The sequence below is a fragment of the Equus przewalskii genome, chromosome 22, assembly GCF_037783145.1.
Source record: "Equus przewalskii isolate Varuska chromosome 22, EquPr2, whole genome shotgun sequence".
Taxonomy (NCBI): Eukaryota; Metazoa; Chordata; class Mammalia; order Perissodactyla; family Equidae; genus Equus; species Equus przewalskii.
Window position 1 is genome coordinate 31,698,748 of NC_091852.1, and position 24,426 is coordinate 31,723,173.

The 24,426-nt window shown below is 37.9% G+C and overlaps 1 protein-coding gene across 16 annotated transcripts in view; it reads right to left on the reverse strand.

Moving 5' to 3' along the window:
- The window catches only part of MPDZ (multiple PDZ domain crumbs cell polarity complex component), a 155,049-nt gene that overhangs the window by 18,226 nt on the left and 112,397 nt on the right, over window positions 1–24,426 (reverse strand). For 4 of the 16 annotated variants that reach the window (XM_070590153.1, XM_070590149.1, XM_070590152.1 and 1 more), the window contains 11 exons: window positions 23,674–23,851; window positions 20,750–20,860; window positions 16,172–16,270; window positions 15,375–15,446; window positions 13,084–13,246; window positions 11,125–11,321; window positions 9,912–10,003; window positions 9,338–9,428; window positions 7,022–7,102; window positions 947–1,039; window positions 782–856 (listed from right to left, as the gene is read on the reverse strand). In XM_070590153.1, coding sequence (XP_070446254.1) covers window positions 782–856; window positions 947–1,039; window positions 7,022–7,102; window positions 9,338–9,428; window positions 9,912–10,003; window positions 11,125–11,321; window positions 13,084–13,246; window positions 15,375–15,446; window positions 16,172–16,270; window positions 20,750–20,860; window positions 23,674–23,851 — 1,252 coding nt within the window. The remainder of the gene's footprint in view (window positions 1–781; window positions 857–946; window positions 1,040–7,021; window positions 7,103–9,337; window positions 9,429–9,911; window positions 10,004–11,124; window positions 11,322–13,083; window positions 13,247–15,374; window positions 15,447–16,171; window positions 16,271–20,749; window positions 20,861–23,673; window positions 23,852–24,426) is intronic. The other 12 variants (XM_070590157.1, XM_070590151.1, XM_070590156.1 and 9 more) reach the window with 3 other exon arrangements.

The following is a 24,426-nucleotide window of genomic DNA, read 5'->3' on the forward strand; positions in this document are numbered from 1 at the left end:
ATTTCCTGATTCTACAGAGAATATGGAGCAGCTTACTCAAACACTTTTAATAAAATGGAAACTTATGTTCAAAGCAGGATAAGGAAAACTATGCAACAGAAGAATCAAGCCAAATAGAAAGTGAGAACGTAGACATATGGGTTAAAGGATCCAACTTACACAATTATTAAAACTGAATGAAAAATGGTTTCAGCTTCTTGCTAGCCAACGTAGAAATGGAAACATTTGCACTCCAAATCTCAAGAGAAACAGCTTTTTTCCTAGCACTTATATATGAAAGGCCTCAAGTGAGACTCCTAGTAAGTATTATGATAACTTTTGAGGAGGAGGAAACTCAGGCACAAATAATTGTTTAATCCCAATGAAAGTTATACCTTTAATGACGAGTCTTAAAAAATCTGTTTATAAAGCACTATACATAGTGGATATTTATGGGAGCAAACAGTCATAAAAAAATATCCCTTTCGTCTTAACACTAAGTTGACTTTTGTCTAGAAGTTTCAAGTTTTCCCAAGGGAAAATGGAAATAATATTTATCAAAAATGCCCAGTGAATACTGAATTTACCGGGCAACAGAAAACACCTTAATATCACCTTGATTAGAAAATACAAAATAGAAATCGAAGACCAAATAATCTCTTCTCTTCCTTAAGGACATCTGTCCAATATAGTTACATAGCTTTAATCCTCTATGACTGACCACACACACACACACACACACACCTTTAGCCATGCCCAAGCACAAGTTCACAGTACCATTTGCTTTCCTTTGGAAAAGTACCTTTTCAACAGGATAGCCAACAACAACTTCATCATCTATAGCCAAGATCTGATCTCCAACTTTGAGCCGTCCATCCTAAATGGAAACATGGAAGAGTCTGAGTGATTTTGCAGAAATGCTTCCCTTGTCCACCACTGCATGGCAGTGAAAAAGGGAAAGCCTCACCTTGGCTGCCACCCCGTGCTCTGTGAGACTCTTGATGATGACTCCGCTGTGTGTATCTTCCTCACTGATAGCAATGCCCAAACCCCCCTGATCCTAGAGAAATAAAAACGAGAACACTAAGAAACCTTGAGACAGATTAAATGTATCCACATGGAAAGGTATGTGGCCATAACTTTCGAACATCATCTTCTACCCAAGGGCTAGAAAAGCAATTAAAACTGTTCTAAAGTCCACTATTAGAAATCTCTTCTTCTCTTAAGCAAACTTTCAAATCCTTTTAATGGGAATAAATTCTCCTCCATCAAATATTCAAATGTTTTAACTGCTCTCATATGCTTAATATCTCTAGTATCTTTTTTTTTTCTAGAATTCAACTTTTTTTCGTTTTTGGCGGGGGGGGGCTAGGAAAGATGTGCTCTGAGCTAACATCTGTTGACAATCTTCCTCTCTTTATTTTTCCACCCCAAAGCCCCAGTACATAGTTGTATATTCTAGCTGTAAGTCCTTCTAGTTCTTCTATGTGAGCCAACACCATAGTAAGGCAACTGACAGACGAATGGTGTGGTTCCACGCCCAGGAACTGAACCCAGGCTGCCGAAGCAGAAAGCGCCGAATTGGTAGGCCATCAGGACTAGCTCATATCTCTAGTAGCTTTATCATATATATCCAGTAACATATCTTCAGTAACTTTAGCAAAATATCCAGAGAAAAGAAATGCAGTCAATAATTCAATGAACATAGAACATTTGTGGATTTAGTTTTGTGTAACTGGCTAAGGTAAGTCATTCAAAATCAATCAAAGTATCCTCCTGCTTCCTCTTTCTGGCCTACAGCTTTGAAATAACAACCATGACTGGCCTCCTCATCCCCTTCTACTGCCTTCCTTCAGCAGACAGACTGCAATTACTGCTGCGTGCTTAGTCCTTTCTGGGGTTGAAAACCCAGAGTTGTTTCTCCAGAGACCTGTGTTTTGATTTGGTGCAGAGTGAAAACGCTCTCAACTCTGAGCCCGAAGACCTGCACTGAAAACCTGCCAACGCTAGAGAGCTACACCCACTTTGTCTATATTTTCCACATTTTCTTTTATCAAAACCAAATGTTCAATAATACTGGCTTTTACCTTTCCTTAATGTTTACATTAATAAAATTAAAATAAGGTTTTGAACATTTTCATTCTGGTTGGACCTGGTAACCTTTTTTTCCGTTATAGTTTCCATCCAGGGAAATGTAAAGCAAGAGAGAAGAGGAAATCTTGTCACGATTTCTCTGAAATGTAGACATGAGAGCCAAGCTTGGCATCAGACATTTAGGATCATGCCCACAGTGAGGTAAGGCTTCACCATCCTTTTAAAGATTATCAACAGTGTGGCCGTTCTGAGGTAGATTGTTAATGCCTGACGACTTTCAGACTGTCCCTGTGCATCCCTCTCTACCACCGCTCTCTTTCCAGGTAATCAGTCATGTGTATAAAAGAAAACTGAGTTTTTCAGGTGAGCAGACCTTGGTTCTAATTTACTTTCTGCCTAGCAATAGAAATTTGGATATGCTACTTAACATCTCTAAATCTCAATTTTCTTACCTAAGAAAAAGGAATAATAATACTTGTCCAACCACGAGCTTGCTGTGAGGATCAAGTGTAATGAGAAACGGTGTGAAAGCTTGATCACTATACAAAAGTGTGGTTACAGCACATACATTCCTTCTGCTTAAAAATCTATAGGATATAATCAAACTTCCTTCAGATAAATTCTCTAAACTCTCCAGGATTTTGAAACTCCAAATCCTGATCTAGTGGTCAAAGAATTAGGCTTAACGAATAGGAAGGTCAACGTGCTACCAACTGACAAAATCCCAATGCCAATGCTGAATGCAGATAATTTAGTGACCCTCTATTTGGATTTCCCACACCAATCATCTTTCCTACTAATACAGAGAAATATTTATTTGAGTATGTAATCCTCTGGATCTACGATGACTGTATATACTCAGTTCTGAGATTTGACTCTATTATCGTCTACTCACTTAACTGTAGTCAGGAAAGCACTTTACTAGTACAGTGGGCTTTTGCTGGTTGTTGAGCATTCATCCTCATCTTACTCCTTACTGTTCAAACTCACACATTTTCCATTAGAATATCCAGCCCCGCCTCCTGCTGCCTCAAACAACACACACACACTCCCTCCTTCTCTCTCTGCCTATGTTTTGGGTGGTAGTTTTAACATATGTTCACAAAATCTTTGATATTCCTCCCTTCAAGAAGGGGATCCTGAGTGTGGGCTGGACTTTTTGACTTGACTGTAACAAACAGTAATGCAGAAGTGATGGTGTGCAATTTGAAAAGTAGGTCAAAAAAAGGCATCCAGGCTTCCTCCTTGCTCTTTCTCTTGGATCACTTGCTCTGAGGGAAGTCAGTTGCCATTTCATGAGGACACTCAAGCAGCCCCATGGAGAGGAAATAAGCCTCATCCAACAGCCATTTGAGTCAACCATCTTGGATGTGGATCCTCCAGCCCCAGGCCAGCCTTCAGACAACTGAAGCCAGAGCTGGCAGTTTGTTGGCAACTACACAAGAGAGTCTGAGCCAGATAACCCAGCTAAAATGCTCCCAAATTCCTGACCCAGAGAAACTAAGAGATAGTAAATGTCTATTGTTTTTAAGTTGCTAAGTTTTGTGGTAATTTGTTATGTAGTAATGGATAAGCAGCTCCAAGGATGGAGTTTGAATGACTTAAGTCAATTGCACAATTCTATTCCCACGGCCATAGTCCCTAGGTCAGGAGTAGGCATGTGATCTGAATTGTTCAATTAGGATGAACCTCAGGACTTCTGCTCAGAATTTTGGGACAGCCACTCTCTGCTCTGAACCCCAACTACATGTGAAAGAAGTAGTACATGACCCCAACTACGGCTGGCAGCCATTCTGAATCTATGAGGAAAACCAGCCTTGGGATAAAGCTGATACTGCGGATGGCTACGCAGGGAGAGGGAAAGAACTGGCTTTTCATGACTATTTTGATGGCTATTGAATCATGGGGTCAAAGGCCTTGAAGATTGCTGACCTGTTACCTGAGCCCATAAATCCCCTTCTCCAATTAAGCCTGATGGAGTAAGTTTTCGCTTTTTGTTTTTTTGCAATAGGTAGAGTCCTAAAAGGAACAAAAAGCTACACATCTGCATGTATAATGGCCCCAATCCCACTTAGAATACTACCAAAATAAATGAGGACATACACATCTATAGACGACTTACTGACAGCAGAAAAGCAGGATGACATATAAGCAAGGATAACAGGGTGTGAGTGTGCATCTTCTTATTTAACTGCTCGACTTCCCACCTTACTTCTGTCACAGTACACACAGTCCTTAACAGAAGAGGATCTGAGAAACGCTGTTCTGAGCTAGTTATTAAAATACCACCACACAGGGAATGTGAGACAAATTAAAGAAATATATTTATGGAGGAACAGTTGTATAATTAAACAGCTAGAAGAGTATAAACAAGAATTGGAAATGGGACTAAGCTAAACAAACCACTATTATTATCGGCAGAACTATTTTGAAGTTGGAAGATTCCCTAAAATTCAGAAGGAAAAAACCTCTTAAATGTCTTTAAGACTTTCACCATCTAAAATCATATGGATGTGAAACATATTTCTAACATATTATGTAAGGTGGTTACCTACTTTGACGTATAGGTACTCTCCTGGGGAAAAATGTACTAAAAATAAATCTTTAATCAAAAATATTTTGTCTGATAAATTGAATTAGCATTTCAGTCAGTTATAGAGGGTGCAGATTATATACATTATAAACTTTCTGTTTATACTTCTATTTCCCATAAAAAAAGGATTAAAAAGAAAAAGGACAATCGACCTGTTGAGAGAGTTTCTGAGGAGTCAAAACAGAACTAGAAATTACTTGTTACTACAGTTCCCATTTTGAAACAGTACAAAAACTATTCTTTCCTTCCTGACTCTCCTAATCCGACATCTTTTCCCCTGTGCATACACTGCATGTAAGCATTCATTCATTCTTCCCTCCCAAATACTTAGTAGGAACTACAGTACACAATACTACATAAGATAATGGGAAAGAAAGTACAAGAATTTCTTCTCTCAACATATGTGCAATTTAGACATACAAAAAATATACCCACATGAAAGTTTACTGCAAGAAACATGCCCTTGGGCCATGCATGGTTATATGACAAATAAAGGAAGACATTAATGGTAAGCATTATATAGGCCATAATATTGAAGGAACATTTCAAAACCCACAGAGGTGAGATTAAGCTAGGTCTTGAGTCATGCAGAGCTTAGATAAGGTAAAGGAAAGCAGAGGGACATCTCAGGTGATAATAAGCAAAGGCAAGGAGGGATGAATTCTCAAAACAATCTCCATGGGCTCTGATTCAAGTCAGTGTGAAGGAAGTAGAGTATTCTTATCAGAAACACATAGGGGTTTGGAAAGGTAATGGGGCCCAATCGCAAGATGAAACAGAGTGGAAAATGGGACTTGGACGTAGAAGACCAAGAGTTTCAGTTTCAGCTCTACCATTCTGAGTTATGGGAACTGTTAAAAGTGAGGAAAATAATAGCAACCTCATGGGGTTGCTAAAAAGTAAATGACATAAATGTACACATATGTCTTTACCATTAAATTATTTTTCAAATAATCATAATTTTAAAAAATACAGGGTTGTATACATGACAAAGGATTTCAAATGAAGTAGGAATGTTAGAAGCTGGGTTAATTCTCCCTTCTTTGCTTTCTTGAGTTTTGTTCCCAGGGTCGACTAATAATGGGGTTCAGAGGGCATAGGCTTATAGTACGATATATCACTTAACATGTCATTTTTAGCAGTGGCTTCCTCAAAGCCTGTTTTCAAGGACACATTCTCCAGAGCATTCAGAACCTCATGGTTAAAAATATTAATGAAAATAGTAACTTGCACAGAACTAAGTGCTTTATATAAATTCTTTTACTTAATCCTTACAAACACATCTCTAATATAGGGGTATTATTATTTCCCCCATCTTACAGACAAGGAAACTGAGGCCCAGAGAAGCGGCTCCAAAAGCCCACACTTAAAATCATCGTCGACTGCCTCTTCTGTGAGCTGATTTTAAAAGACTCCTGAATAAAGTGAAGTCACTTTGGCTTTCATTAATAAATACATTTCAGCTACTTGAGCTTTAGATTTGTTTGAAATCTACATATAAACGGAAGCTTTCTGTGGACAATAAAATCTGAAGTTCTTAGAGTTCTCTCATTCCTCTATAGCAACTAATTCAGACAGGGAAGTGCAGAGACTGACTCTGGAGCCCAGGCTCTTAAGCACCAAGCTGCATCACCTCAGCTGGAGAGGGGCACAGGGACCACTCCTCTTCTTTCTGCCTGCAGCGTTTCATGTAAATAGCCCCCTACTCCCCACTCTACCTCCTTCCCTCCTCTTCACCTGAAGCACGTCACCGCTCTTTCTTCTCACACTGTTCATCCACCATCCACCTGTGTTGTGAGCCTCCAGCACAGGGAAGCATTTCTAGGTTTCTGTGCAGCAAACCACCTCTTTAAAGAGGGTCATTTGAACCTAAGGTGCAGATCTTTTCAAAAGCAAATACCTCGCTGACGCCTATCAGCAAAACTTCTGGTTAGTTGGGCTTTCAGCTTTATGAAGGACAAAAACTATAACTTCTATTTCTTTATTCTTTTTACTTCCTTCATAGCAGGTCCTTGGTAAATGAATCAAAAGAGACACTGCTAAATGTTAAATCTTAGACCAGCCATAAAGGCAGGAAAAGCTGGGTCCCTATTGAAGTATCAATTAGCACAGTGGTTCTCGAACTTTAGCATGCATTGTAATCACCAAAAAGGCTTATTAAAATACAAACTGTGGGTCCATCCCCTGAGTTACTTACTCAGTAGGTCTAGGTGGGCCCAAGCACCCGCATTTCTAACAAGATCCCAGGCCGTGCTAATGCTGCTGGTCTGGAGATCACGCTTTTGAGAAGCAGTGAATTAGCACAGTGGTGTGAAGGTACTCACATCATCCCATTCCAATTCAAAGCAGATTTACCTTGGGAAGCTCCAGATATTGCACATTTTTAAATGAACTGAGGTCCACAGCTGAGTCAGAAGTAGTAACACTTAGTTCAGTCTGAAAAAAAAATGGCAAAACAGGCAACAGTGTTATGTATTTTTGTTTGTTTAAACATAAATGCCACTTAATCAAAATTATCTCATATATTGTAATTCCTTATTACTATTTAAACATCTCATGACATTTATGAACATTATATTCTCTTCAAAATACTAATGATATGTGATTAGACAGCAACAATTTTAGAGCAAAGAGACACAAAGTTGTTCTCAAGACCACCTGGATTTACTCCATAATGAAATCTAATAGCAACTCAGCTACAAGAGGGTTAAACTCACTGGAACACAGAACAGCAGCACAGGCACCATTCACTATTCTTCACTGTGGTAATCATCAAGCGAATTTAGGAGCTAGTAAATATTTTACCTGAAAATATTAAAACACTCCAATTTCTTAAGGGACATATTTGGTACAATTCACATGAAAATAAAATTTTCTCCTTTGTAATCTTGGAAAACCACTTGACTCAGTTCACCATATGAGCAATGACTCAGTTCACTGGGTTGAGACAATGATTCATACATCCATCTTACGTATAGATAAGCCCAATGTTTGCATATTCTTTTAGGGAAGAGTGTTTCTATTTCTACACCTTCTCACACTGATAGTCATCACGGCTCCTCGAATTTTAAGCTTTTGACTCTCTATACCACCTTTTTATTCTTTTGAATTTATTTTTATTTATTTTATTTTATTTTATTTATTATTAAGGTGTATTATATACACCTTAAACATGTAACCAAAGCTTTTCCAACTCAAAACAAAACTCCCACCAAAAAACTCTCTTAATTCTTTATCACCCTCTAACCACTGCCCTCTCTTTCCTAATTTCTTATCCATCATTTACTTTCTCAAAATCACTGATGATCTCCAGACTGCTAAGTCCAAGGGACTGTCTTTATTCATCTTCTTACTTGACCTCTTTGCAGCATTCAAGGTTGTGGAATATACGTTTCTTCTTGAAACGCAGCCTCCTCAGCTGCTGCCCAACACACCCGCTGGTCCTTCTTCAGCAGCTCTGACCACTCTTTATTAGCCTTCCTCCTTACGGCTGACATAACAGAATTCTGACCTTGGTCCTCTTCTTCTCTAATTGTTCTCTGTAGGAAAGAACCTTAGCTCCCATGGCTAACAAACGACAGGTCTGCACCTATGGGAATTCATCTCTAAACTCTAAACCAAATGTCCTAGTGCAAAATTCACGGAAAAAGCTTGTCTACCAGGCTTTCCAACAGGTACGCCACTCTTAAGCTGCCTCAAATAGAATGATTTCTATTTCTACAAATATCTGCTACTCTTTTTTATTTTTCTATTTTGTTGAAAATGAGCCATCCATCAAGTCACCAGGTCAGACACCTGGAAGCCTTGTACATCTTGTCTGTGTCATTCACCAACCTATTCCCAGCCCAAAGAACGCTACCTGGTCTAAGGCAGATACTCAGTGAATCTCTTTTGGATAAATAGATTCTCAACCACTCATTTTTCCTTGCCTAGTACATTTAGGTGGGGATGAAGTAAGGTCAGTTTGGGTTCTAAACATCCGATGTAACCATTTCCTCTTTTCTGTGCATTAGTTCAGGCCCTTGTTATCTTTCTCCTGAACTACCGCAATACTTTTCTTACTCACTTTAACTTATTTTCCTTGCCACCTACAATTTTCTTCTCAGCACCATTTCCAGGGAAGCATTTAAAACGATAATTTTCATTCTTTGAGTTTCCCACTGCCTCAAAGACAAAGTCTGCATCATGATTCCTGAGATCTGCCCCCACCTCTTTCTCAGTGACCCTTGCCTCACCAGCTCCCCATTTCCTGCCTCCCACTGTTCAGTAATGCTCTGCAGTTTTCAATTCTCTGCATTTGCCAGAGTCTCCATTCGGTGCTTCACTCCACGCCCTCTGCTTATCTTTTTTCTGCCCCCGAGTCTTCTACTTCCAACACACACTTCATGTGTAAGCCCCTCTATAAAGGCTTATTCTCACTCTCTCTCCTGAGGCAGAATAGACAACTCCTTTTCTACCTTCCTTATTCCCTATGCAGACTCTACTTCTAGCCCTCATGTAAGCGGTGTGCTCATCTACACAAGCGTTTCTTGTACTAGGCTGTAACTCCTTGAGGGCCAAGGCTATGACTTATTTATCTTTGATATCCCTGAAAGGGGTCTATAATTGTTAGCTGAATTAGTAAGTGGTATATCAATCAATTCTTCCCAGAATAACACACAAGTTACATACCTCCTTGTTTTGTAGATTCTCTGAGGCAGAAGACAAAGGTTCTATTGTATTTCCAGGACATACGGCCATCTGACTCACTGCATCTTTATTTCTAAAAGAAAAAGCATTGACCTATCACAGCATAATAATTCATATTATTTTTATTCTTTCACTTGAAGACTCAGAAGGATTATTAGAGAAAGTTCTGTAAGCCCAAAGACCTGGAACTATAACACTCACGCATTTATTTTTATTTTTTTCTTTTTGAGGAAGATTACCCTGAGCTAACATCTGCTGCCAATCCTCCCCTTTTTTTGCTGAGGAAGACTGGCCCTGAGCTAACATCCGTGTCCCTCTTCCCCTACTTTATATGTGGGATGCCTGCCATAGCACGGCTTGCCAAGTGGTACCACGTCTGCACCTGGGATTCGAACTGGCGAACCCTGGGCCGCTGAAGCGGAACGTGCGCACTTAACTGTTGTGCTACCGGGCCGGTCCCTCACACATTTATAAATGTTTTATTTTCATTCAAAAGAACTCAAAATTGAAAGGCTAACAAAAAGTATTCAGTAAACCAGAACAAGAAAATGCTCACCTGATAAAAATTATTTTTACTTTAGAAGGAGCACATTTAATGATTGATGAAGCATTCTGATGACTTCTTCCATATAAAATTTGACCATTGATCTATGAGAAATAAATATAATTAATTGAGCCTGGAATTTTAATTTTGTAAATTTTTATCATCTTATCTAATGAAAATACATTTTTCTTCCTGTAAAATATCATACATATTTTCCTTCCCAGAACATGAACCTGACTTTGATGGTGGATACAGAAAAGTTCATGTTTAAAACCAACACTGAAATGACGTGTATGTAGTCTGACCTCCATGGAATAAAGAGGCACCACTTAGACTGATTGGAAAGTAGAGGGTCAACTTCCTGGAAGGCACGGGGCTTCCAGCGTGCTTTGAACAAACAAGGGCTCTGTGGAAGCACTTGTGACCTGCACTGATCATCCTGGGAAGTCCCCTACTGTCATATTTCCTAGTTAATCTCAAAACTCAAGCCCTGGGATTAGGCCACTGGGAGAAGCAACGCTGGCAGATGCAGGATTTGTGCAGCAGAATGTGCCTATGAAGCACAGCACCTAATGGAAACTGCCAGTCATTTAGTCATTTATCCACTGCTGACCAAGCCTTCCTAACCAACAGAGAAACATTATGAAGTAGGGGGAAGAGTATTAAGGCAATATAAAGACGTGGATTCCAGGCGACAGGAGGCAAGGACCAACAATACAAGCTAAGGCAATTCTAAACACTATAAAGTATGGTCCACAAATTTATTTTGTTTGGCAGGCTGAGTTACTGTTTGTGTTATTTGGCCTTAATCTTGACCCTGCCGCACTCCACCACCATCACTTCTGCCATTAGGGACTCAACTTCCAGAATGCCCAATGGGTCAGCCTCATTACTGAGGAGTGACTGGTCATTTGGCTTTCAAAAGCTCCTAATAAAAATGCAGCACACAAAAAATGTTTTTGAAGTGTGATCTTTATTACTGTCTTGGGACAAACATTGTTTCTGGTGCTACAGTCACAAGCTTTTAAAGGAAGTAAATGGGAACATGGACTCTACTTAGTAGAGATTTGGTTTAGAGCCAAATATGCTGCAATGCATCTATTTTATTAGACAAGTGATAGCTTTCTCAGTCACCGTATGAGGTCCAGGTGGATTTTCTGGAAACTGATGATTCCGTTGCACTGATTCAGCAAGAGCAAATTCAGCGTTTTCCACAGGAACTCACCTCTAGAAGCTCGTCTGCAATCTGCAATCGACCATCTTTCCCAGCTGCTCCATTTGGATCAATCCCCACTATAAAGACACTCATCCTGGATCGGTCTTTGTTCCCAGCAAGACTTAGACCCAAACCACTACGACCCTTTTCCAGTTCAATCATGTGTAGATCACCTGTTAGGGTTCCATAACGCTCTCTGATATTTTCTACACAATAACAAAAAAAAATCTTAGGTATTGAGAGTTAACTCACAGCCAAATGCTGTACTATGTAAAGCTATATAGAACAGGCTCAAAAGGGCATTATTTGTACCAAAATGTAATCCTTGGCAGTTAAGAAAATCTAAATAGACTAGCCATCAGAGCATAAAGCCTGGTTTCCTGGAGTACCCACGCTCTGAGGAATTTCTTTGCATCCAGGATGAGACAGTAAGTGTCTGATTCATCGGTTCGCCTGAGGTTATCAGGCCCAATAGATGTGATTCACATTAACAAACTCCCAAGAGACTGTGATTAAAACAGAAAGTTACTTTATCAATTGCAGAGGAGAAGAGGACATCCAGAGTATTTGTCTTTACTTTTCTCCCACAGGAACATCTACACTGCGTGTCCCATCGTGTTGGACAGTTGCTTGTACAGATATCCAGAATAAAGGGAATGAGTTTTCTATTTGCACGGAGCCATCAGGCCAGGACAAACTGATGTACCTATCCCAGCTTTCAGACACACGTCCTAATCAGATGAGACCGTTCAGATCTCTCATGCCACATGTTCAAGACATAGAATTTACTCTTTAATCTGAGAGGGCAAGGCCACATGTAGGAGGCCCAGCCACCAGCCCGGAGGAGCAACCAGCCAGTAGCCAACACTAATTGTCATGTGAGCGAGCCATCTGGGAGGCCCAGCCCGGCTGAGCCCAGTCAACCACAGCACCTTGAGAGATTAACAGTAAATTGTTTTCTTAAGCCATGAAGTTTTGGGGTGGCTTATGACATAATAGCTAACTGAAACATTTGGCTTCATGTTCTCCTCAGAGTACATCCTGCACCTTGATAGATCAGGAATACACTCTAATTTCATTGAAAATAGACCCAGAAAACTGTGAACTTTACAAATCATCTCTTACAAAATGTTCTTCTATAGGTAATTTTATGAATTATATCTTGATTCTTAACTGCATCAATTTCATAAACTGCCATTTTATTCCTTCTAGAATCTAGCAGCACAACTTTTATACTCTGTACTTCCTAAAAGTATACACAACAGCTTTCTCAAAGAAATAATTATATTTTTAAAATGAAACTATTTAAAGCACTGACACATAACTTTTGGCTAAATTTTTAATATTTCCCTGTAAAATGGCTTATTTCCTTAGAAAACAGAGACACTCCAAAGACCCTAATAACAGCTGCCTTCGAAGGCTTCTTGTGCATCAGGCATTGTGATCAGCACTCCTCAGACATTACCTAAGTTAACGTTAGCAACCTGAGGTGAGAACTGCATTTTAGAAAGAGGAATAACCACCAGGCTAAAACTCAGAGGCAAACAACTTGCCAAATGCCCAAAGTTTTTACCTCAACAATTATACTCTCTTACCATGCTAGCACAGAAAATACCGAAGTTTAAGACATATTATCAACAACAGATTTTACAAAGAGGAATCTGAGGCCTACAGAGAGCTGACGACTAGTTCAAGACCACCAGAGTGCCCTGCGCTCTGTAATTCTCATACAAATGGCAAGGTGGGCTTTAACAGGAATGCGCATTTAAAGGAAAGGAAGAACATGATCTCTCGCCTCGGGAATGTGTGCTGTATTCAAGCAAAACAAATAGTATTTTTTTCTACACAACATTGCAGTATGGATAATCAAAGTTGAAACAGACTTATTCATCCAGGGCATAAGCCTTGAAGAACCCAGAGCTATTTAATAGCTTTTATAATTACATCTATTACAAAAAGACAACTTACTCCAGCTGTAACCAAACTCATCCTCTCTGTCCCCATCTTCTGAGACTGTGCTTGCAGACGACCTTGCCTGATCACCACTCATTTCTGCAAATGCTGAAGGAGGGGGCGGAGGCACACGGACTGATGGCGCCTTTTCTGGCTCTGATTCTGACTGACTGGGTGCCTGTGGGAACAAGAAGAATGCAGTGGGCATGTGCAGTCGAAGGAAGAAAAACTTACAGAAAAGAAATGAGTATAATGTCAAAAACAAAAAACTGGCTTTAAAATACCTGACACATAAATAAAGGGAAAAAATATACATATAAAACGGTAGACAGGATTCAGGTAAAGTTTAAATATACTAAACCAAATAGCATGTTCAGAGCACAATTCACTAAACCGTTACTTGGTATTTTAAGGTGATGAATTATTCAGTTTGAAGGCTTAAATAACTTAAGATAGAAAATTGTACAAACTTCCCCTTTTGCAAAAAACATTTTCATTCAGAAGTCATCATGCATGTGCAGGGGGTCTAGGCAAGATTTTAGGGGTCTAGAAAAGTCTTCCAAGAAACCAGAAAAAAATTCACCAAGAAGCTAGTCAAACAATCAAACGAAGTTCAAAATTTGCTAGTGAGACTATACATAAAGAACTTTTTATTGCTACCTGAATCCTTTCTCCAGACAACTCTCTCAACACATCCATAGAAAATGAGCATTACACATGCAGCTTCATCTACGGGCGAGCCAGTCTGTTAGCACAGAGCACACGGACTCAGAGGCGAGGGGCTGGTTTTAAGAGCCAACACCATTGTTTCCTTGCCAAGGCAGCTCGCAAGATAAATGAGAAAACATGGGAGAATACTTCACACAAACCCCAAGTGTGGTATACTTGCTGTCACTGAGGGCTACAGGTCCTACTTTGAAAAAAGGGCTTGGTATCATCAAGTTCTTATGTGGTAGATCACCAAACAGAATATTAGAGTCTGAAAGGCCCTTAAGTCACTGAGTTCATTTTATTCATTTTGCAGATTAATAATCTGAGGCCGTGAGAAGTGAAAGATTTTGCTGAAAACCACATAGTGGTACTAGACGTCTTTTTGCTTAATTCTTAATCCAACCCAATGCACTTTCCATTATACATCTTGTCTCCTCGAATTTCCACAGTAAGACAGTAGCTAATTCAGGGGTCAGAGACACCCAGCTAAAGTTCTAGCCCTGGTGTGAAGCTGTCCTTGATGTCTTGAACCTACATTTTCCCTATCCTATTCTATTTTACCTTTTTTCTACACAAAAATTCTTCTGCTACACCTCATTTTATATGTGTATATCTGGAAAAAGATGAAAAAAAAAAAACCTTATAGAACACACTAAACAATAGGCATGAACAAATAGTTAGGAATTATTAATGGGTGTCAAGAATCAGAATACCACAAATATACCTAATACTAAAACTATATGGCACTAAATGTGATCTTTCTTTGAAGATTCAGAAAGCATGCTTCAGGATTATAAGCTACCCCAAAATGATCCTAATAAACATGAAACACTACTTTTCTGGCAAAGCATAGGAGAGTTGATTGAGAAAGACTTAAGGGCAAGAGATTTTCGACTTATGGAAGCTGCTGTATTAAATGTTTGCTTTACACATCATTGGCCAAGCAGACAAAAATTACTAGTGTAAATAAAACTCTTGTGATCTTCCCAAATGCTGTGCCATAAAACTCTCAAATTAACAACGTAACAAATAAAAGAGAACAAACAAAAAATCTCATTTGATCCAATCAAGGTTTACTAAACATACTAAGGTGGTGGGGAGGAATATGTAATTCAGAATTTTTCTGGTTAAAATAAAAAATTTACTTTTCTGTAACAACAGGAAATGTTAGCAAGCATGAATTAAGCCCATTCATTTTTAAAAAGTGAAATAAAATCTAATTTAAACTTCCCATAATTTTAATAAATTTATGGATGCAAATTTTATAGATCCTACTTGCTGCATAACTTTTCTGAGCTGCTATTTTCCTTAAAAACAAACAAACAAAACCTGCTTGTCTAAAAACTGCTCAGGATCTTACTTCAGCACAACACACCCTCATTCTCATTGAGACTGTAATCAGCTTGTTGTTGACATTTCTTAAAATTTACTAATGAAAATAGAACTTTTTAAAAAAGATCAGTTAGCCTTCACTGGCAAAAATGCAAAGTGCACTTGAAATCACTCCATGCCATGTATGCACACAAGTATAACCTACACACATAGCACACTGCAACACATCCACTTACTCATGAACATTTCACACTAAGACAAACCTTAAATGGTGTGGGAGCAAAAGGGTTAGTTGGGGAACAACGGAAGATAACTCTACTTGAATTCTGTAATTCCTACAGTAACAGAAAACATATTCCTTCAGACACAGCATCTTTGGTTATCTATATTACAGTAACATGAAAATCCAATGAATATTCATAAAATGTTTCCTGAAAGAAACTGTTCTCAGCTTTCTTCCTTTTCATGATCAGATTATAATATATAAATTCTTGTAAGTTTTTGTTTCAATTCTGGATTTATAATTTCACCAGAATATGAGAATATCCAAGTATAGATTTACAAGCTTTGAAACAGTTACATGTTTCCTGATTCAGGCATTTACATGGACACACTTTATGAATATTCAACAGACTCCTACACAATTATTTGTGAAGTGATTAACTCACAGAAGAGCTTACGACCACCCTGCATAAGTCTGAGAAGGATTTAAACCAATACAAGGTTTTAAAGAAATTATGTGTGAAAGCAGTTCATTTATTTGGCAACTAACAAAAATTAAAATATCAGAAAATTTAACTCACACCAAAATACAGGAAAGGCTCTGGACTCACGATTCCCTCTGACTCTTCAAAAGGGCCATCTAATTTCAGCTATAAAAATGAATATGCTCTGGCAAGAAAATGTGCTTATGAACGACTTGCATGCCCACTCTAAACACACAGTTGTTTTCTTTTTCCCTGCCCAAATTTAGTAAACAGTGAACTGGGACAAAGGCACAGTAGTAACAAAGAACAAAACATTTGCAAAGGCAATGGCAAGACAATGGGCGTTATCCAACCTTGTCAGCGTTGAACGGCAGAGAACCAGCAAATGGGTTAGTGCTGCTGAAGGTGGACTTAGGGTAAAGGTTGTGCAGCAAGGAAGGCAAAGGGGCTTTCTAAAAGGAAACATAAGAGGCGCTGAGCGCAAAAGAAATGCTTTTAAAACAACTCAATTTAAGAACAAAGTACTTACTGATTTAAACACCTGTGTGCAACTAGATCCTAATAACAACATCTTTTAAGCAGTCTGGAACTAAAGGTTTACTTCTAGTGAACTGAATCTACACTTCCATCTAAATCAGGCTGCAAACTACATAGGAACCGAGTCTGTCAAATTGATCCCAACTTTCTTTACTTTCACTGAATGTCTTCACTATCACAGATAGATGCACATAGATTTCGCCCACTTAATACATATATGTTCCATGCATATCGCTAAAAATGTTTCAAAATTAAAACCATAAATGTTTTTATTTACATTTAAAAGTGAATTACGCCTTTTTTGTAAAGAAAAATAATAATAGTCTTTCTGTTCCAGAATGCAAATTAAACCTTTGCTAACTCATCGGTAACCTTCTTTTATCTTTTATCCTTTGTTTTCCAATAAGGAAACTTTTCATACTTTGACCAAATATTAAGATTACTTCTGATCAGTAGTATTTTTTAATTAAAAAAATGAAATCCACACTTTTAAAGAAATAACCACTCTACAGTGGCGTTCTTTATTTCTGCCCACTATTTGTGGAGTGAAGAGCATGGAGATTCAAATATTTTTTTTAATTTCCTATAAAAGTTTCCATATTATTGGGGAATTTATGAGGCTTTGGATAATATTTGAAGTCCTGCCTTAGCGTGTTTCTCATAGGTTTTGTGGCTTGCCTGTGATACGCCCTGAGCTGGGACTACTGGAGTTGAATACACATATTAAAGGCAGGATGACTGCCAGATAGAATTTAGCATTTTCATGGTTTAAAAAAAAAGAAGAAAAGTAATTTCCTTAGCACAATAAATTCTTCTCCTTCTTTTCACACCCGCTATCTTTTTCTTTTATTGACTATATCTTTCAGGGGAAATTGCAGACATTTAAAATTCATTTTGGCTCCAATTAAATGTTTGTGTTACTTCTCTATAAAAAAGTCCTCCTGGCAAGCATCAAGAGTAGGGAGAGGTTGTCATGTGACACCACCCTGTATGGCAGAAAATGCTAGAAAGACTCCATCCTCATTCACTACGCCTGTACTAAAGCTTATGCCACATTACCCTTTCAATCTGCTCTTCTTGCAATGTTTTTCCTACAGAGGGAAGACAGGGAAAAGAAATGGGCACAATGACATTTCTGCTCATCTCAACTTTCTCTCTGCTTTTCAGTTTAAAATGTCAACTCCTGCTTTATAAAAGAGAAGATCGCAAATGCCAGGGAACGTGACCATTTATTAAGGTGGAAGAAATGACTAGGCAGAGATTAAAAACATATCCTAGGCAAAATAACTCAATGCTATGGCAGGTGGAGTTTATTTCTAATCCTCATACACTTTTTTAGGTTTTACATTTCCTTTATAGTTCTGTAGAATATAAAACCATAATGGTAAAATATGGAATATTTTAAAAGAGCTCTAGTTTTTTGTTTTGTTTTGCTTTTTGTCTTTTCAATTTGCAGTTCTTAGAGGATTAGAATTTGGCCCTGATAGCAGAGTATAAAAGTACAGCATGAGCACAGCAAATAAAGTGATAGATCACTCTATTATTAGGGAAATATTTATAGAAACAGATAATATTTCTTATTAAAAAATCAGTGATGAACTTCTGTTTATAGTCCCAAGACCTGATAAAAATAGAAACATCATTAATTAAAGCAGCACAGAGAAGACAAAAACGTTCTCTGGCCCACATTAACGGAGGCCGCCCTTTAGTATGACAGTGTGGTCAGACTGAACTCCGTGAAGCGTCCTATGGTGGAACTATCAGGGCTAGTTCCAGGAAGTTCTGACTCTCGAACAGTCTAAGAGCAAAAAAGACTGACAGGCTTTTCAGCCTAGATATAGGATTTCCTCGAAGCTTTATTACATCCACAAACAAAACATTTACCACTAAGAGACTCTTATGTATTTGTGATTTTTTTCCTTTAGATTCCTGGAGATATGATTATTTCCATAGGGAAGTAAATCGTTGAAAATGAGGTATACCTCATTTTAAATGCAAAATTCATTCTAATTCCCCAAAGCAAACTGCATATGTGGAGGAGGAAAAATATCTTCCCTCTTAGGTTCTTGGCTGGATCTCTGTGACAAAAAACAGATTAACTAGAGAAAAGTATATGTACTGATTTAATATAAGTTTTACGTGACACAGAGCCTTCAAAAGGAAATGAAGACCTGAAAAAATGGTTAAATCTAAGTGTTTGTATACTAGGTTTAATGAAGAATGGAAAGTCGTGGAAAATATGATCTGACAAAAGAGCATGAGCTGAGTGTAATCAACTGGGAGAAACTTAGCAAGGCCTGTTCCTTCAGATTCCTGTCAGCCTGCCTCATCTTTGGAGATAAGGATGCTCCTTTTCTCCAGGTATAGGGAGGGAATCTCTCACAAAAGGGTCTTATAACCTGCTTCACGGGAGAAGGGGGAGGTCAGGGTCCTTCCTGTATCTGTCTTTTCTCAAATTCCTTCAGCTTAAAATATTCAATATGCCAAGGTACCATATTCTGGGGTAACATGTCCTAAACCCTGTCACGTATAACTTGACTAAACATGCCATTGTAAGCAAGATTTATCCTGGAATAATTGCTATAAAATCAGGCATCATTATACCTCAGATAATAAAATAGGATTATTTTCCAGGTGCATGAGAAAATATCTTCCCAGCTCATTACAAAATGGGACTGGCATTGAAAGAAATGTTTGTAGTTGAAGTTTTTAAAAGTAATACTGAGAATCGTATTCAGCAGTTTATAGTATTGTCCTAAGTGATATAAAAGTTGGAAATTAAAAATAAAAAAAGGAATAAAACCCATCTACAGGAAAAAATAGCTTTAACTTAACTTAAACAGCCATTTACCAACATTACCATGCTGTGTCGATGTTTAACACAACAAATAGAAACAAATGTAGAAAGATCTGTAGTTATTTAACAAACTGAATAGCCTTTGAAAAGAATACAGTATGATGCAGACCCACCATTTGGCAGATTTTCTCATCTGAATAGATAATTATTACCTAACAATAAACAACCGAAGGATTAAAAACTGCAGATGTGAGGATAACTGCTTACATTAAGTACTACTAAATTCATTTCTTACAGAGAACCCAGACCAGAGCTACACCTGTCTTGACAATAAAAGGAAGATCCAATAGGATGAATCTAGTCACTTTATCTTCTGTGGCACAGAATATTGACAAGTTACTTTTACTGATCTCTTCTACAGAGCTGTCTGCTACTTTCCTTCCATTATTTGAGTACTGATATCTTAAATTCTTAATGTTAAAATTAAATGCATTTTATGCATAAAATTACCTATTTTAAGTTTTAGATGGTTCTTTTAATTCCCTCACATATGTTGACATTTTCCTATTAAAGACAACCAACCCTAAAAGCTAAAAGTAGGTATTTCAAAGAGAATTGGTACGAGGGTTCTTAAATCCAGAAGTAGAACCTCTCTGTGAGCTTCAGTACATCTAGAAAACTCCTGCAATGGTGTGCAAACTTTTCAGTGAATGTGTATGTTTCTGAAGAACTTTCAAAGGGCTGTGTGGCCCAAGTATATTGCAGAATGGCTGCACCTGAAAAGAATTTTTTTCACTGAGGCATAAAGAAGGAATAGAAAAAGAGTTTTACACTCTTGGCATAATTTTCATCTTCAGCAACATTAGGGTATATCAAATACACAAAGCCTCATTTAGTATCTTCTCCATCAACAACATTCACTAAATGCATTTATACTTGCCACAATATTTTTTAAAGTCATTTTACCTGGCTTGACTGATGGTAAAATGGGTGAGATTTCTGTCCACCAGGGGCTATAGAGTGATGAAGAGCTACATAGTGACTGCGGCTAGGAAACAGCAGTTATGAAATCACTAGGATATAAACATACAGCTTAAATAAAATCCACCATGTGGAAGTTTAACGTTCAGTGGGATAGACAAACGCATTAAAGATCATTCACAGCTGATCATGGGATTGCACAAGCTGGAAATTCTGTCTAGAGATAAATTTATAAAGAAAATGTAATCTCTCTTGCTTCTAAGGGACTCCACTAGAGGTCACAAACTATTAACTTGAATGACCACACCACACTCCTCTTAACAACTTATGTATCTTGTGACTACAGAGAATGCTAATAATTATCCATCTAGATACCTGTGGCCACCAATGAATCCTACTTCTGTGTGTTTTCAACAGATTTCAAATGTTTATTAAACATGGTAGAAGGGATTTCTAGGAACTCAATAAAAAAAAAAGCAAAACAAACTTTTCACAAGTCTCCTGAGATTTCAAGACTCGTTATCTTTGCTCCTAGAGACAACTTGGCCCTTGATACATTAGATTCCAAGTTGAACACTGTTTGGACATGCCTACCTTGCCCTTTGTGTTCGCTTACCCTTGGTCTGTTTATAATGCTCTGTACCATAAAGACTACAGGGTTGCCTGCTTTCCGAATGGCTTCCACAGCTTGTTCATGGCTTGCATCTCTGAGGTCCATTCCATCCACCTGCAATGGAAGGCCTCAGCTTAAAATTTCAAGAAGCTATAGAACAACAGAACAATTTGTGGATCTGGAGTTTTGAGGATCCTGGGTGAAGCTCCTAGAAAATCTGTTCCAGAATCAAAAATAACTGAGACTACTTATGAGGCTCCAGAACTTCTAATCTGTCCAACAAACTTGTGGTTCCTTATTTTGGACACTGATTTCTATCTCCAATAATCAACTGAAAAAATAATCAGTTGGAATGAAGGCTCTGCTTCCGCTTTCCTTACACTGCTCAGTTGTTCCTTTAAATTAATAAATCAGCATCATTAAAGAAATAATATAAAGGAAATGCCTGGCTACACTATCTTCATCATGAAAGTCACCGTACAAATTTTCTTCCAATTCATTATTGAGTGGTTTAGGAAGCGGGTGGGTGATGGTTTGTGTATTTCTCTCTGTACAGGGAAGCTTGAAGTTAAAAACAAAATTCTGATGTTCAGAAAAATCCAGTTATGGTAAGGTTAGTTGTGCAAAAGAATCTTTGCAGTAGACATGACAGGAGCTGGAAGCCAAGAAATTGTGCGTATTTGTTAGTAATTCTTATATAAACAGGTTGAAAAGGGAAGTTATTTTTTTAACTTTTTATTGACCATGGCTTGTCTGGGTCAGCTTATGCATTTCATGAACAGGAAGGAAAAAGAGGTTGAAAGGCCAAATGCTAATCCTGCCAGAAAACTACAGGGTACTTTCATTATTTCCAATTACGACAATATGGTACATTCAACAAAATAGTAAAATCAGAGTGGACACAATTCTGGAAAAGAAAATTAATTATTAGATCTCTGCACAGAACATTATCACCTTTCAAAGAGTTATACACGTTTAATTTAAAACCTCCCTCAGGTTGATATTTAGATGACATAACGTCTCTTTCAGTGCCTATTAAAAATGACTACTAACTTTTTGTAGATTAAGTTAGTAACCACATGTACTATACATTCCACTAGTGGGAAAATTGAGGAGGACGTTAAATATCTTTGCTCAAGTCCAAAGAACGCTCTATCTAGAATGAAATACTTTGCAAGGCTCTATTCATCTACTCTACAGACACTTTCAGAAAGAAATGTTCAGGAAGCCCCCAGACTTAAGAGAGACATGTTTTAGAATCCCCATGACTGCAGAGGCCCAAAGGCTTTCTTATTTACTAGAAAAGCCCCTGTACAGAACAGCACTCAACAAACCATTGTTAAACAGCATATAGTATTTTACAACACAAAAAATCCTCTCTTTTCAATTCGAAAATGATGCCTTAACTCTCTTAATACATTTAACAACATTTTGGTACAAACTATGATCAATCCTCTCTAGAAATAATTATAAATATTTCTTTCTTTTTCTACATAGGTCAAAGGTATTTAACAGCGAAGTATTCTTAAAGTAAACTGCCTTGTGACAATTTAAAATTGGAAATTTTAACTAGTGCTCTAATTAAAAACAGTTCTTCAAAAAGGGGCTAAGATATCATCGAATGAAAGGTAAGGATGCAGGAAGAGAGAAAAAGCCCATGATTCTTCTTATAAATGGTCGGAGGAAAAACAACAGACAAGGCCTTTGCTTTCTCTCAAGCATCAATCTTCCTTCTTCAGCTCTCAGAGACAACCAACTAACCAGTCAGCCAATAAATAAATCCCCCAAATGTTTATTTTAAAGTCGTAGTGGATACGTTATAACCTTCTACATAATTAAGGCATTTTAATGTGTAAGTTACATAGAAAATGAGACAGTCGCTTGTATAAAGTAATTATAATGGTCATTATAGTAACAAAGCGATTGGTTTGTATTTGGACGTTGTCTCTCTTAGTTTACTCTATAAATCCTGACAACTCAGCAAATCCGGGTCAGGCAGCCCTTCCTCTACCCTCTTAACTAAAACTACGCTTATCCTGATCAATTGATTCATCACACTGTTCTGAGGTGACTTGATTTTTGTCACGTCTGCCCTGCTTGACAGGCAGGTGCAGTGTCTGTTTACTGTGGGAGCCACAGGCTGGTGTAGCACCTCTGAGGCAACAGCTGCTCCAGGAAGATCTGTTGAGTAAATGAGCGAGCGACGTGTGAGAGAAGAATCTATTTAAAATACTAAACCTGGCCTTGAATTGAGGGATCAGGTTCAATTTGACCAAACATTTCTCTCTCACACATAACAAAGTACACGTTCATGTGTACACAAATGGATGTGCATGCACACACACGCACACACACATACACACACCTTTCAGTGATGAATGGGCACAGCACTGAGAAGGAGGAAAATTCCAGCCTGGACTTGGGGCGGAGGGCATTTATATGAAAGGTAATCAGGGTCTTAGCATAAAAGATTTCACCAAAAAGACTCACGTGGAAAAGTCTCATCCAACAACATTTATCTACAATGAAATGGCAATAAGTATTTCTTGAAATAAAATCACATTGGAGAACTTAATTATGATGTACACATTTTGTATGTGTATAGAGCATTTTAAAAAATTCAATTATTTCCTCAAGAAATTTGCTTTGTTCTTTTAACCAGAACTTAATGATTTTATTTCAGGGCAAATTTTATTTAAAATTGTAGGTTATACCTCCAATACATGAAGATACATAATCTGTCACCAGATTATCTGTCACCAGAGAAAAATTATGGATGAAAATAAACAAATAAGAAAGAAATGCACTAACCACAAACACATTTTACTTTAATGTAGGGTCAAGTAACCAGCATAAAGATGATGATTCCCTCAGAAAGAGGATGGAAAAGGTGAAGAATTTAGCACAGAAAGCTCACTGGAGGGTACCTCTACGATTCTATCTCCAGGTTTCAAGGTTCCATCTTTGCCAGCTGGACTATCTTCCAGAACATGTTTGATGAAAATGCCCCTCATCACTTCACCATTGCTTAGACGACTCCCCATTCCTCGTCCACCAACAATGCTGATGCCCAAGGATTTGCTTGGTTCTCTCCAAAGTTCAACCCTATAAAAAACAAATAAAATTTTAAACTCTTCTAAGAAAACACAGAGGAAAAGCTTCATGACACTGGATTTGACAGTGATTTCTTGGATATGACACCAAAGGCATAGGCAACAAGAGAAAAAACAGACAAATTGGACTTCAGAAAAATTAATAACTTTTGTTCATCAAAAGGTACTATCAATAGAGTAAAATGGCAACCCACAGAATGGGAGAAAATATTTGCACATCACCTATCTGATAAGGGATTAATATCCAGAACATATACAGAACCTCCAAAACTCAACAACAAAAAAATCAACAACCTGATTAAAAAATGGGCAAAAGACTTGAATAGATGTTTCTCTGAGGATATACAGATGGCCCCTAAGCACATGAAAAGATGCTTAACATCACTAACCATTAGGGAAATGCAAATCGAAACCACAATGAGATACCACCTCATACCCATTAGTACGGCTACTATCAAAAAAACAGAAAATGTGTTGGCAAGGACAAATTGTAAAGAAATTGGAACCCTCGTACACTGTGGGTAGTGATGTAAAATGTTGCAGCCACTATGGTAAACGATATGGAAG